A 15,080-nucleotide genomic window follows, 5' to 3' on the forward strand; every position below is an offset into this window, starting at 1 on the left:
GAACATTTCCTTCTTAAATAAAACAGGCCTGACACAGAGCAGTTCCGTGTGTTTCTGATATATATGAAAACATCCTAATGCCTCTTAAGAGTTTGTTTTGACTCCACTCCCTAGCCCCATCCCAATTTGGGAGATAATTTAAACTAAGCAGTTCACTCCATGTGACTGATGAGCACAGTATGCTTTTTAAAAACGTTGTTTTAGAGAGGGAAAACTACGGTTTCTGTGAAAAACACCACTTCAGTCATCTACATTACCAATAAGTATGTCATGCACTTTAATGTACTTATTGACCACATATTAGACAGAATCTACTTGGATGTTTTCTTGGTAATTTTTCTCTTCTAAAGTTGAAAATGATATTTTAATCTTCTCTTTTTTAGCAAAATGGTCAAGTATTTTGACTTTTAAGTCTTAGGAAATAACAATTCAGTTTGAAGGTCTTGAAGTAAAATGAAATTCTGAAGAAGCAAAAGAAAACAAGAACTATTTAAAATGCCTAATGAACTCAGGTCCAAGAGAGGTCAGATGGTTCTCTCTGTGTACATTCTTCAGAGGTGAGAGAGGGTGCAGCAAAATAACATTTTTGCGAAGGAAAGTATTCCAATCGATTCATTTTTAGAGTCTACTAGGAACCTACCTAATTAGCTGCGGTGAAAAACAGATCCTTATATGCCCTAGCTTACCATTTTAGTGAAGTGAGCTACTTAATATAAACCACCTTAAATTAAACTTGTATTTAAACTAGAAATTAAATGGCCAATACCCTGGATACTCCTTGTTTATGACACTAGACATACTTTAAAGTTTAACTTTTACAGCATATATTTTATTAATACATATTCTTATTTTCACATTCGTTTCCCATTAACTACTAGAATATCTAATCTAAAATCAAATGGCAATCTATCATTTACAATTTCCAGTGGTATCTTTTGGCGCAGTTTTATGGCTTTACAATGGCAAACTGATGGGACAAGCAGCTCAATCATTTTCACCCTAAGTTTTCTAACTCACACGTATTTCCTGCAAAAGCTTATATTTGCAGTTATTTCAGTACAATAAAAAACCCAAGTAACAGATTAGTATACAAATATGTGATGGGGTTAAAATGAAATTTTATAATCCAGCACACATAAGTGTGCTAACTATTCCAATTTTTAAATTAAGAGCAGTTCTAGGGATATTTTGTAAAATACAACTTTCTGAACCCTACTTTTAAACAGAAAATATTACTGCTAGGATATGGCCTAGGAATCTGCGTTTTAGCAATCTCCTAGCAATCCTGTTGCAAAGTGTGGTCAAAGTGCCACATTTTGAGAATTATGCCCCAGTCTCACTGTATTTAGTATTTAGGACAGGAAGTGAAGCAATGCAAATGTGTATTCATCATTCTAGTAGAAGCTAACAGAGTTCCTTATTTTGAAGAATACGTTTTCTTTAATTTTTTTTTTTTGAGAAGGTTCCCTTCACCAAATGAGGAACTATAATCATTTTGTCCTGATTATCATTATCACCTGAAACAAACTTCTTTGTGGCTGTTTCTCTACAGGGCACAAGACTTCAGAACTTCTGCACACATATAACTCTGGTTCCAAAGAGGTGCTGATCACCAGCCACGTACAAATGCATGGCAGCAGCGAATGCTCAGTAGCTTTCTCTTAGCCTCTAAGACAAGTGAGGGGGTAAACAACTACCCCCTTCCTTCTCCCTCACCAAAGGACATGTTGATAACTGCACTGGTCATCCCCATTTTTATTTCAGACGAAAGGATAAATCTCCTCTTTCTCTAGGATGCTAGTTCTTCATGCACTTAACAGCCAGAGTGGTCTCCCAATGATTTAAGAATGCAGAAAACCAAAAAATTACTTACAAAGACTGCAAAGCACTAAGTCCTCGAATGGCTTCACTGGGTACTGTTTTCAACTGATTGTTCTGGAGGGTTCTGGAAGGAAATTTTGGGTTAGTGAGTAACAAAGCAATTGTTACTATTTTTTCTTAGAAGAATTCAGAGCCATTTATTTACAGAAGTATTTCCAATAGGAAGAAAAAAAAAAAAAAAGGAGGATGGTGGTGGAGGTAGAAAGCACCCAAGATAAGAGAATTGCAAGAAATCGAGAAGCATTTGTTGTAAAGCCAGAAATGAAAACTATGCTGCTATCCTAAGCCATCTCCCAACAAAGACCTGCTGGCTAATCCACATTTCCAGGGGCTGTTTCATTCCCAGGCATCAAGGCACCCTAGTTAATGTTCATCCCCCTGGGGACTGTTAATGTTAATTGGGAGGTATAACAAGTTAACTGAGAGGTGTAATAAGCAATCCCATTGGAATCTCTAATGCCTTTTCAAATTCAAATAAAGCAGAGCCCAAAAACAAGGACATTAGGTAAAACCAATTTTATCGAGAGGATAGCAGACCCTGAGTTGTCAGGGAACAGCAGCAATGTCCTCAGTGCATGCAGGGCCAGGGCAAAAACAGAGTTTTAATCATCAGGTAGTAGCTGGGTGCAGGCGTGGTGGCATGTGTCTGAAGTCTCAGCTACTTGGGAGGCAGAGGCAGGAGGATCACTTGAGCCCAGGAGTCCAGCCTGGGCAACATAGCAAGACTCTGACTTTATAAAAAATAAATAAACAAAAATAATAAAAATAAAATAATTATCTAAGAGTTGGGCCTGGAGAATGGAGGCATAGCTCCATACTGAAAATGAAATCCTTTTACTTTTTGCCTAAAGCCATTCCTGTCACATTAATACAATGACTGCCTGACATGAATCATAACCACAGAATGGAAGAGGTAGAGGGCCCAGCTAGTTTACTGAACCAGAGAGGTCTAGTGACCTGCTGATAGTCACCCAGTGAGGTAGTGGTAGAAGTATGGGCAGGCAGGTCACCTGTTTCCTGATCTGTCACACTCCAAGCTCCTGACTACTGCCAGGAATTTATTTCCTGATCCCTCACTGGCTATAAAAACCATAGGCATCTCAATTCCCTTTAGCTCTAAAATGACTTCAACATTTGGAGCTGCTGTAAGCCTTTTTCTTCTTAGGGTTGACTAATTCAAAGTTCTTATAGCTATAAGATAGGTAGAAACAAAACCCTACCAGTAAAGCTTAAATATGGTTTTGATTAAATGCATTAGCCACCCAAAAAGCCTAACATTCAATTGTAACATACTGGAGGTCAGAATATCTATTATTTAGAGTTTTAACTTTTGTTATCTAGACTCTAGGTTGCCTAAATCAACCTCTAGCCTCCCACACTACCCATTGGCCACTCCTTAAATCTTTTAATCCTGAGCTAAAAGAAACTGTGCTTAACCTAGTTCCAAGCATGTTGACTATGCAGAAAGAAAATACACAGCCAGCTGTGAAACTCTAAAATTGCATTACTTACAGAACTTTGAGTTCTTTCAACCCAGACAAGGCCTTTGGGTGGATAAAAGAAAGGTCGTTGCCAGCCAATTGTCTAGAAAAAAAAAAGTAGCAAGAGAAAAAAACAGTAATTCAGACTTAAAATTCAGAACTTACAATAATCTAATCTGCGATTAAAGCTCTATGTTAAACATTTCTCAAGCCTATCTGTCATTAAACGTGGACTTAAACCTTTGCTAAAATGATCCCAAGATTCTTCCAATGAGATAAATGTCTCCAGAATTTTTTTTTTTAAGTCCGAATACAATAATTTAAGCAGGCACATTTTTATTCTGGTGAGGTCAAGCAAGCCAAAACACATTAAACCAAATTAAGTTTGCTATTCATGGTCACTCTCTGCAGCTTGCAGTGTTTTCTAAGGACCTCATAAATGCAGACTACTGGTCAGCAGGCAAGAGTGTTTATACAGCACAGAGCAAACCAGTTCGTCAAGGAAGAATGCCTTTGGGAAGCAAGTTTGTTATCTCTACATAACCCAGGGCAGCATAGCCCGTGCAAAAGAGAGGCAAAAAGTAAGAGTCATTGCAAGCTTAACTTTCCAAACAATGGCCTATGTATTTTTTTAAAGTAAGCATTTTCCTGAAGAAATTTTGAAGTGAAAAATTTAAGTGGGAATAAGAGTGAAATAAAGGAAAGATAAGAATCCTTTGGGTCCTTTTGTAGGAAATCTGAACACACAATTCATACGGAGCCCTGGGCACAGAAAAATGGATGGAAAAGTTGAACAGAAGAAATTAGGGAGAAGAAGCAGGAAGTAGGACTGGGACTCACATACCTAACTTGTACTCACACGAAGTGAAGGAAGGTTTTCAAGTATCTACTCAAAAATGACAGTTGAGCGTCCATGTGATCAAACACAGGACTCTCCCAGGTTGCTGGTTCTGTCAGCAATATCCCCTAAGCAGCTAGATTCTAGAACTATAATTTTTTTCTCTTGAATGCTCTCTCCCCCTTATGTTCTTGGGACCACATAGTCACCTAGTCCTTTTAAAATTTATAATTTAAAAATTTATAAAATTTAACATTAATAATCCTTCCTGTAAAGGGTTTATTTCCACTGTCTTTTCTGTTTTCTAAGAACCCTGCACCCCTAAGCCTCATTCACCAATTCGTTCATTCACCAAAAAGTTTCATTCATTCATGAACAAATAAGAGTGCCCACTAAGTGCCAGACAGACACACAACATCCTCTCCCTACACACCAGGTTCTGTGATCTGTTCCATTCACACACCCTGATTTTAGGGACACAAGGAAGGATCCTTCACCAGCCTTAAAATTTGAAGTCATTGTAGCCTGAAACTCTATTTGATGCACTATTTTATCTCGATGATGTGTCCCAATTAAAATGCAAATGGCCCTGGGAAGGGTAGTACTTGATCCTTAACCAGCAACACAGACAGATGTGTATACTGAAGATGGGGGGCAGGAAGGAGACAGGAGAGCGAAACAGCCAAGAGGACTCAGACACCAAAGGGGTGAGTACATAGAATTATTTCTTTAATGGCACGAATAACAATGCTGGATTCTCAGGCAACACCACAAGTTTAACACAGGGTTCATGCCCCTAAACTAAATTCTTCCTGAAAACCCCTCTCACCATGCACTTTGCTTCTCACAAGGCACGCTAGCACCTGAGCTCTACACTGCAAGCCTTTCGAAGCTTCCCATAATCCAGGCTTACTCTGTGCCATCAGCCTCATGGTCTTTCACCTCCCAGGGGTGCACTATATGTAAAAGAAGGGATTGAAGAAGATGGTCTTAAGGCCTCTTCAGTGCTTCCATTTAAAAATATTTCCCCTTGGCAAATCCTCTTGGTTCTAGACTAGTCAGCTTTACCACTCCATCTTTTAAATGCTTTACCCAGCAACCTAATTTTCAGCCCTTAAACACCCAACTGCAGTGCTACTTCCCTTGAAAGCTTCAGTTCTTATAAACATGCCCTATGCAAGAACAGTTAGACTCATAAGTAAACGAGTTCATAGGTTGCCTTCTACTGGTTGTTTCTTGCACATTAGTCTTGAAGGCCAAGTACATGTGCTTTCAAGAACAAGGCATGCATCTCATAACTTGTTACCACCCACGAACATGACAACCAACTCACCAGCCAGAAACTGCTTTCTCAGAAGTTCCTCCTCAAAAATGCTCACCATTTCAACCCCATAGCATCCCGTAGTGTACTTTAGTGTGAGCTTGGCACAGATAATCCCAAAGAGCTTCCTACACCTCAGGTTCACTCATTAAATTCAACTGATCGTGCTCATAGCTGTAATGTAAAGTGTTTAAAAGGTCCCATTTAAAAAGATCAAACTGCACCATGAGGGCCATAGGAGGCAGCAGCCATCTCTCCCTCAGTGCTTTAAAGAGTCCTGTGATGGGGACTGCTCCTCCTGGTTGTCTAAATGACCAGTGTTACAAAGCCAGAGTTTGCCAAAAAAAAAAACCACTATAAACAAGACCGAGGTTGTTACAGGATTCTTATTCTTTCATCTCTCGTATTAGTTGTGAATGTCCTTGTATTTATAGGCTTTCCTTGAGGAGTTCAACCTATTATGCTGGGCTCATGAAAAAGAGTATTTTATAAAGTAGCAAAGAAAGTAGCAAAATGCAGAACACCTGATTGTCTGAACTTATCAACAGAAAAGAGTGTTTAACCGCATTAGCTAAAATATTTGCTTCCTTTTCCCAAATCTCTGCCCCTTTATAAACCATGGGAAAACTAAAGTAACCTAATTTCAAAAAGCGTTCTCTTTCTCCTCTGCTTATCATCAATATAAATGACAAAATGAGCTCTCTGCATGAGGCTTATCCTGAAATACAAGCCAACTATCTGGAGAAATAAACACTACTAGTATGTGGTGGGTGGTGATAATGCAGTGCAAGAGGGCACACGATCACTTAGTTTCTTATTAGAGTAAACATATCATGTGCAGCCCTCAGGAATATATCTACCTAAGTTTACCAAGCTTCTTAATGAATAATAAGCACAGTGGCTTGGGAAAGGGTCTGCAGCTTCAGCAATTGCATCTTCCAAAACCTCTTCACATTTGGCTTATTTCATGAGCCAGTACTTAGAGTAAACCTTAGGGATGCTTTGTGTTTAAAAGCTCAGATCCAGAAAAGAGCAAATTAAATAAGTAGCAGCATCAGAGACAAAGCCTCAAAATCTTTGGAAGAAAAAAACTGTGAGTCCACAGTAGTTGCAAACACTGTGATAATGATAGGTGGTATGAAAGAATCAGACATTCTTTCGTTTCAATCTTCTCATGACAATGGCCCTGCTTCTCCCAGTCCCTGAGAGGTTAGGTGACTTGGCATGAGTCACACAGCTGTTAAGTGGAAGAGCCAGCATCCCAGTTCTTGCCGGGCTGACTGCAATGGGCTGGCTGCAATGCTTATCCACCTCCTCCTGCACCAAGATGCCTCTAGTGTGTCCCCAAGAGGTTAGGAAATAACACCCAGAGAGGAGAGGTGGGGCAGAGTTGACCTGGGCAAGTTAATAGCCTTGACTATCCATGGCTCTCACCCAGCAGACCAAAGCTAATGAGGAGCAACTATGCATTAGGAGCTCAGAACTGCAGTTATGGAGAAATTTCCAACAGACCAACAGTGCCATCCTTCCCATAGCCAAAGATGACCAGTCCCTGAGAGCCCAAGGGTAGGGCATGCCCTAAACTCACTGGGACGCCACTTAGGACAAAGAGCATTCTCTGTTGTGCTTTTTTTCTAGCAACTCTCAAGGAAAAAGAGGCGGCTGATACTAAGGAAGACTTTGTCGCCAATGGCCCTCTATTAGCAACCAACCACTTCCCAATCTATGCCTGGGTTTGCACTTTTGTGTCACAGCCAACAGGTTTCTTAGTTTCTCACTACTTGAAGACCTATTGGCTGGTCCCAGAAGTCCTTTTTAATTTGTCAAATGATGATATTTATATTTTTTCTTTTGTCTCATAGTCAATATGTTTTACTATTCTTCCAATGGCTATGAAATCCTAAAGAAAAAAGAAAATCACTGGAGTGAGAACAGAAGGGTGAAAGTGGGATGATTTTCTGCCACAGAAGGCGGGCAGTCCCAGGCATCACTGCTCATCCACTCTGCGTTCTGTCTCCAAGGACCATCGAGAGCGTGACTCTGCAAGGTTTCAATCCATCCACTCTTTTACTCTTCCTGCTGCCACCTGAGTTTAGATCCTGATTTTTTTCTCCTGGATTATTACCATGAACTTCCACAAAGACTCACACCTCAAACCACTTACTTATAATACTGTGAGATCTAAATCTTATAAAGTACAACTGAGCATTTTCCCAAAGGCTCTTTTTTTCCCCTGCTAAGTTAGCTGAACTTTCAGTATGACCCTATCCCTCCCTTCCCACCTATTCCCATGTTTCTTGTCTCCTACAACTTAGCACTGTTACTACGTCCAGAAACATCATGCTTTTCCACCTCTGACTCTTTGCTCGCACCGTTTCTTTCGCCTGAAATACCTCCACTCCAGCTTCTGCCAACTGACACCTTGTTAAGGTTGTCCAAGGTGAGGACTACCACCAACATGAAACCATTATGCTGTCACCTTCCTTTGATTCCACAGGTACCTTAGACAAAGCTTTCTCATTGGGTCTTACTTTGCCTCTACTTACCATGTACTTATCTCTTTCAGTGATATTATGTACTGTTTGAGGGCAGGGACTAGGTCACATTCATTCTGTATTCCCTTGCATGAGACCTTACATATATTAATACCAGATAGTTGGTATTTGCTGTAATGTTTCAATGAAGCCCCAATATAAGATTCTGGATTCAAAAAGGTAATACTACTACTTAAAGAGTGGGAAAGCTTCCTGATTATCTTCCCTTTCCTGCATATTTACTCCTCTTATTTCATTTCTACTTCCTCACTCCCCCTCACTCTCCTAACAGGAAAGAACCCCTTAGCTAGATTTTAAAGAATCAGGTGCCAGGGCAACAATTTTCTTTCTGAACGTATGGTGGGAGTATATTTTCTTAAGGAACGGTGGGGAAGGACTTTAAACATGGGAACACCAGTCCATTGGTCAACGGTAGTACCTCAACACACTCTGTGTTGTACACATGACCACACGGAATTAAAACAAGTTTAGCAGGACTTCAAATGGGGACACAGTTTACTTCAAGTCAAGTCCTATTTATTCTGCTTGCTGTAACAGTCCCAGAAGCAAAGAGAGCAAAGCCTGAGAATGGAGAGACAGAGGGAAATAGCAATCTACTAGACTTCCGCTCTCCCATTAGATTTGGAACCATTCCAGGAAATGGGATACAAGTAGCTCAGTGTGTAATGTCTTTATGAATCTGTTTTGTGTGCATTTATTATTCATAAGGACCATGAATTCACATTAGGGGCTCCTTCAAGGGGAAGCTTTTTGAAAAGCAAGAGTTTTCCATTATATCCTCTATTCTTAATGCGTACACTACCTGAACTTTTCTCTCTGCTGTCCCTCCCAGCAGAGGGAAGGCAGCAAGAGAGCTGGTTGAATATGGGACACCAGCAATGGTGGGTATCAATGAGAAGGCCACATTTCAGAAGATAATCTGGGCCAGGGGGTTAATACCTTCACGAAATGCACTGAACTAGACTGGGATTTCTTCACTTGGGGACAAATTTAAACAAACAAGACAGGCAAGTGTGAAATAGAGACTAAACCAATTGGTGTTATTTCTCAGAGAAATGCCTGGACTTGGGTTTCTTCTGGTCTGCTACAGAAATTTCATTGTAGCCATCTGGCTGGAATTCTAGCCAAGAATTAGCAGAGTAGGAAATACAATATATACGCTGACTAGACATATGTACTGAGCTGGGGGGAGGGCAGATGAGGGTTGAGTAGCTTCCAGCAGCTGTTGTGAAAAGACATGGGGCGGAGAAAGCAGAGGGAGGCGACAGCAACTGCGACAGTAAGGCGTGAAACACGCTTTGCACACAAACAACAGAGAGCTCTACGAATGGCAATTTCTCTACCACATTATGGAGAGGTTGGGGAGTAGGTGACAAAGCCAGAGGAGACTGGCTGTAGCCTCCCAACCATTCCCGTGCCTACCTTCTTATCTGGCATCGTGCTATGGTCAAGTCCTGACTCAAAAATACTTTGAGGCAGTGGCTCACGCCTGTAATCCTAACACTCTGGGAGGCCGAGGCGGGTGGATTGTTTGAGCTCAGGAGTTCAAAACCAGCCTGAGCAAGAGCGAGACCCTGTCTCTACTAAAAAATAAAAAGAAATTAGCTGGACAACTAAAAATATATAGAAAAAAATGGCTGGGCATGGTGGCGCATGCCTGTAGTCCCAGGTACTTGGGAGGCTGAGGCAGAAGGATTGCTTGAGCCCAGGAGTTTGAGGTTGCTGTGAGCTAGGCTGACGCCACTGCACTCTAGCCAGGGTGACAGAGTGGGACTCTGCCTCAAAAAAAAAAAAAAAAAATTAAAAGTTAAAAAATACTTTGGGCACCACCCCTCCCTTCTGATCAACATTTGCCTACCCTTCAGCTATGTCTTCTCCCTTCCCTCACCTTTTCTTTCTACACCTAGTTTTGAAGCCATGCATAGGAAGTATCACAGATTGTATCCAAACACGTCCAGGCTGCCTCTCCTGGGATGCAATTAAATACCCTAAGTGAGTGGATCACCACAGTGTCATGTCACCTGCAAAGTATAACAGGTACCACCAGCAGCCCATGACATGGCCTTCAGAGAGGACATCTCTAGTTCAAAACTGACCTGGCCAAGTATGGTCACAGGAAAGCATTTAACAAGAGGTTGACTTGGCAGTGTTATTAAATATAATTTGAAATCAGCAGGATCCAAAGTTTTGGCAACTGTTTTAAAGAGCAAAAGACACAATAATGCTGCATACTTCTATTAAAAGTGTTGAGCCATATATTTATTGATATGCTAAGGCCTGTGTGCTCAGAACTATGTTGGCTCCTGTGAGAAATAAAAACTAAACAAGGCATACTAGTTCCTTTCAGGCTTATTTGGTATCTATATACATAAAATAAAAAGCTAACATTTGTGTAGCCCTTTTTGTTTTTATTATTCTATTAATGAAAACAGGTTGAGCATTCCTAATCCAAAAATCTGAAATCTGAAATGCTCCAAAATTTGAAGCTTTTTGAGCACCAACATGACACTCAAAGAAATGCTCATTAGAGCATTTCGAATTTCAGATTTGAAATGCAAATATTTCAAAATTTAAAAAATTTAAAATTGAGAACACTTCAACTCCCAAGCATTTCAAATAAGGGATACTCAACCTATATTGGCCCTTAAAATCACTCACTCCTCCTGGCTTCTTTGTTTCTTTTTTTATAAACAGATGAGGGATGTGAGCCTCTGTTTCCTACCTGTCTTGCCCAAGGTCCTGCAGCACAGCTAAATAATGTAAATCCTAGAAATAAAACAATGTAAATAAACTAACATAAATCCTAGAAATAGAACAATGTTGTTTTGTGTTATTTTCTACCATTGACTTTAAGAGGACCAAAGTATGTTTTACTTTCTTAGTGAATAAAGAGGGCTAACAATTCAATAGCATCCTTTATAGCTCCCCTTGGACATTCTTTCTATGAGGGTTAAATCTCATCGGATATAGCGTATCCGAGTGGTCCTAAGTCAACTAACAATGTCTTAATTACCCTGTTTCTTCACATACTAGGGAAGACTTTTGCATCTTCACATAACTATTATGAAAGTGCATGCAAAAATTGGGTATGTTTTAAGAACATTTATGTATATTATCATGGAAATTTTCAAAGGTTTTTAAGGTAGTCTTCCTTCACAGAGAAGGGAAAACTTCACATATAATATTTCATATTATATATTTCTATTTAAATGCATAAAAACTAAGTAGCAATGCTTAACAAAAAATACGTCCCTACTAAAACTTGGTCTACAGGCCATCTAGAACTTTTTTACACACGAAAGATCTTTATTTAATTCAAAGAAATTTTAAGTTCCACCTGCACCAAACTGGCCTTTGTGTCTCCTACTTCTTCTTATAGTAACTCAGAGAAGACTTTATTTTACAGGTAAATCGATAAAAACCCTGGCAATAGTTACATTTCCTGAGCAAAGTTATCCTAACAACCTAGTCGTTTGTCCTCTGGCAATAAATACATGCAATATCCACCCATGTGAGGAAATAATGTTGCAGCTTTTAAAAAAATTGACAGCTAACGTCAACCAACAAATATTTATTGAGTGTCTACTATAAGGCCAAGTACAACAGGTACGGCAAAGGAAGTACTGAGTAATCCCAGCACATTTCTCACTTCTTTTCTTTTAAATAAGAACAGTTCACTAATCATAAAATTTCAATGGAATTTATATAAACTGATAAGGTTTCTTACATCAATATATTTAAAATGAGAAGAAATCCTTTGCCTTAAGTCCTTCCTCAATTTCAATTTCAAAAATATGGTTACTATCAGCAAACGTCACATAGAAGTGTGACAACAGAGGCCCTGCCCTTCCTTAGAAAGAAGTCAATGGAATCCAGGAGACAAGTACACACTGACACACCTGGAGCACAAACTAACAAGGCATACAATCTGGTGCTAAGTGGTGAGGATTAGAGAGAGTGCAGGAGGGGTTTGAAAAAGAAAGACCAAGGAAGGCTTCATATGGCAGAAAGGGCTCAAAATGGGCTGTACAAAACAGGTAGAAATGTGAGCAGTATAGAGAGGAACTGTTAACACCCATTCACACCTTCCTGAGAAAGCCTGTATTTGTTCCAACATTCCTCCCTGCTTCACATGACTCAGCTCTGTGAGTAAATTCCAATTGGCCTTAACCCACCATGCTGTTCCCATTGCGGTAATTGGTTTGGGAGTGGACCTGTAACCCCAGCTCTGGTCAATAAAGTGAGAGGACGTCTGCTGGGTGTTTCTAGGAAAGATAGCTTTTCTTCTCAATGGGGAGACTCTCTTTTCCTTCTGGATGCCATCCTGTCTGAATATTCTATGCGGAGTGACAACAGCCATGGGACACCCCTAACTGGGGAGAGTAAACTAGGAAGTAGGACAGATCCTGAGTTCTTGATGACATGGCTTAGCAACTCTATTAATCAACCCTGGAACAGTTCTATTACCTTGTTATATGAGGTCATTTCCCTACTGGTTAAGATACTTTGAATTGAGTTTTGTTACTTGCTGCCAGAAGTATCTTAACTAATTGCCTAACCAATAACCATTCTTCCTTCCTTCCCTAGGATTAGAACCCTGATTTTAGTCCAGTCAACAATATGCCCATTTCAAAGGGCCTATGTCCCAGCATCTTCTGTTAAGTGTGCCCATGTGACTAAGTTCTAGCCAATGATATGTGAGCAGAAGTACCATATGGGATGTTCAAGCTGGCTTCTTAAAGGAAGCTGGTTACTGGGAAATATCCCTTTCTTTATTGCCTCCTTCAATATTCCTACTGATGAGGATTGGGTCTTGATGGCTGCAGCTTCAGCAGACAGTCACTTTGTGACTTCCATCTTGACACGGAAGAGCTATACACAAAGAACCGCAGAGCAGAATATCAGGCCCTACACCTCTGCTAACTTTGATATGTACCATTGTAGCTCCAGGTCACCAGGCTGAAGATTTCATATATATGTAAGTAAAATAAAGCCTTATGTGTTTAAAGCCACTGTTATTTGGAGTTTTCCATTATAGTCAAATCTCACTATAATATAAGAATTTAAGAAAAGAGCTAAATTCAGTACATCAGGCTATAGTAAAAGCACAATGGAAGACAGTACATTAAATACACAAAGACTAGGTTGGATAAGAATGTTTCTAAAATTGCTGTTTGTAATAACAAAGAATAAACATTTGATCAGTAAGAGATTGATTACATAAAATGTGAAGCATCCAAACAATACTATGTATTCATTAAATGATAAAAAGATGTATTAATATGGAAATATTATGACAAATACAGTATCAATGGTATGTCTCATAAAATTCTATTTTTAAAATGAAATTGCATATACTCAGAGAAAAGTCTGGAAGGATATATAACAAAATATTAACCATGGTTATCTCTCAGTGGTAAAATAATGAGTGGTTATTCTTCCTCTCTTCTCTATCTTTCTCGACATCCAGATTTTAAAAATGAGTATTCACCAATTTTATATTTTTTTAAAAGTCTAGTTTTTATTAAGCATTTTTACAATTTATGATCATTTTTCTTAAAGCCAAGGGCATCTGTGATACAAATATTTCCAGTATCTCCTAATGATCTTTGAAGTATATGTATAGTCCAAATAACAGGTAATGAACAGGGGAAAATAATGAACAAATTCTAAGTCAAAGATTCTATTAATACGAAAGCACGTAATATTTTGTTGAATAAGCATGGCTTGACTAAGAGCAGGCAATACATGAAAGAAATGACAGCCTATTTCCTTGCTGGAAAATTTAATCATGCCAGTAGAAAATCAAATACATTTTCATTTACTTGTAGTCACTACTACATTTAGCCAAACAAGAAATAATCAGCTTTGATTAAAATAAATAAATGAACCAGCAAACTGTGGTTTCATTTGCCCCTCTATGCTTTCTGAACCCCACATCCAACAGTTTAATAATGAACTGCTTGATTCTCCTGCTTGATTTCCCTTAATCTCCAGTGAAATCCTGATCCATCCAATCCAAATTCTGAGTACATCGCCTACATTCCTGGGCTGCTAAGGACTATAGGACAAAGTTAAAGATCTAGTTGGTTCCACTACAAATTCATATTATCCAGACTTTAACTGGGACTCATTATGCTTCAGCAATCTTTTGTTCATTTCAGACTGACCCAATTAAACAAACATTTTCCATGGGATGCCCAAATCACTAGATTCTAATGGGCTGTGATAACTATGGTTTCTTTCTCCCCAGCATGTCTTCCTTCCTCCTTTCTTCTGCTTCCTCTGGGGAACTTCTCCACTCTAAGTAGTCCTTTTGGTGATGAGTCCATGACACTGGTTGCACTTAAACAGAGTGAGTGGTTCAAGGACAGGCAAATGAGACAAGTCTGGATAATCAGAGTCCACCTAGGAGTTTCCTGCTGAAAGCAGTGAGGAACACTTTAGATATGCATTTTGGGTGTCAACATGCAAAGATGTACTGAAGGTTGTATTTCCCACAATATGGAGACAGGCTATTCACAACAGGAAAGAACAAAGTCAGAACGCAAAAATAGAGACAATCGAAGCTAAGAAACGGAGAGCATGAGAACACTCTCATAATTTTTAAGCCCTGAGATCCAGTATCATCTGAAGCCAACTCCACCTCTGGACTTTCTAGTTCTACATGAAACAATAAATCCTCTTTTATGCCTTTACTGGGTTTCTGTCTCTTAAACCCTGGACTCCTGTCAAATACAGTACATAGTCCAAGCTTTATCCATTCTGCACAAACCAAAAACCACCTACTAGCAGTCCCTAAATGCCTGCTTCCTGATGATCTTCTTTACTCAAAAGTCACTCTCACCACCCTACTGAAGCGATTCTAAAACTACTTAAAGAAGTCAAAGCCTTTTCTCACGCTCTGGCCACAGGCATCTCTCTCCAGCACATCCCTATTGATCCCTCACTTGTTTGTGAAAAACCTCTCCTCCCACAGCTCCTGGGGCATGGTTCTGCCCTAG

The 15,080-nt window shown here is 39.5% G+C and overlaps 1 protein-coding gene across 2 annotated transcripts in view; it reads right to left on the reverse strand.

The window, feature by feature from the left end:
• LGR4 (leucine rich repeat containing G protein-coupled receptor 4) overlaps nt 1–15,080 on the reverse strand; it is a 94,230-nt gene that overhangs the window by 21,113 nt on the left and 58,037 nt on the right. For both annotated transcript variants that reach the window (XM_045557702.1, XM_045557703.1), the window contains exons 3-4: nt 3,394–3,465; nt 1,874–1,945 (exon numbers count right to left, since the gene is read on the reverse strand). In XM_045557702.1, coding sequence (XP_045413658.1) covers nt 1,874–1,945; nt 3,394–3,465 — 144 coding nt within the window. The remainder of the gene's footprint in view (nt 1–1,873; nt 1,946–3,393; nt 3,466–15,080) is intronic.

This window comes from Lemur catta, chromosome 7, assembly GCF_020740605.2.
Source record: "Lemur catta isolate mLemCat1 chromosome 7, mLemCat1.pri, whole genome shotgun sequence".
Taxonomy (NCBI): domain Eukaryota; kingdom Metazoa; phylum Chordata; class Mammalia; order Primates; family Lemuridae; genus Lemur; species Lemur catta.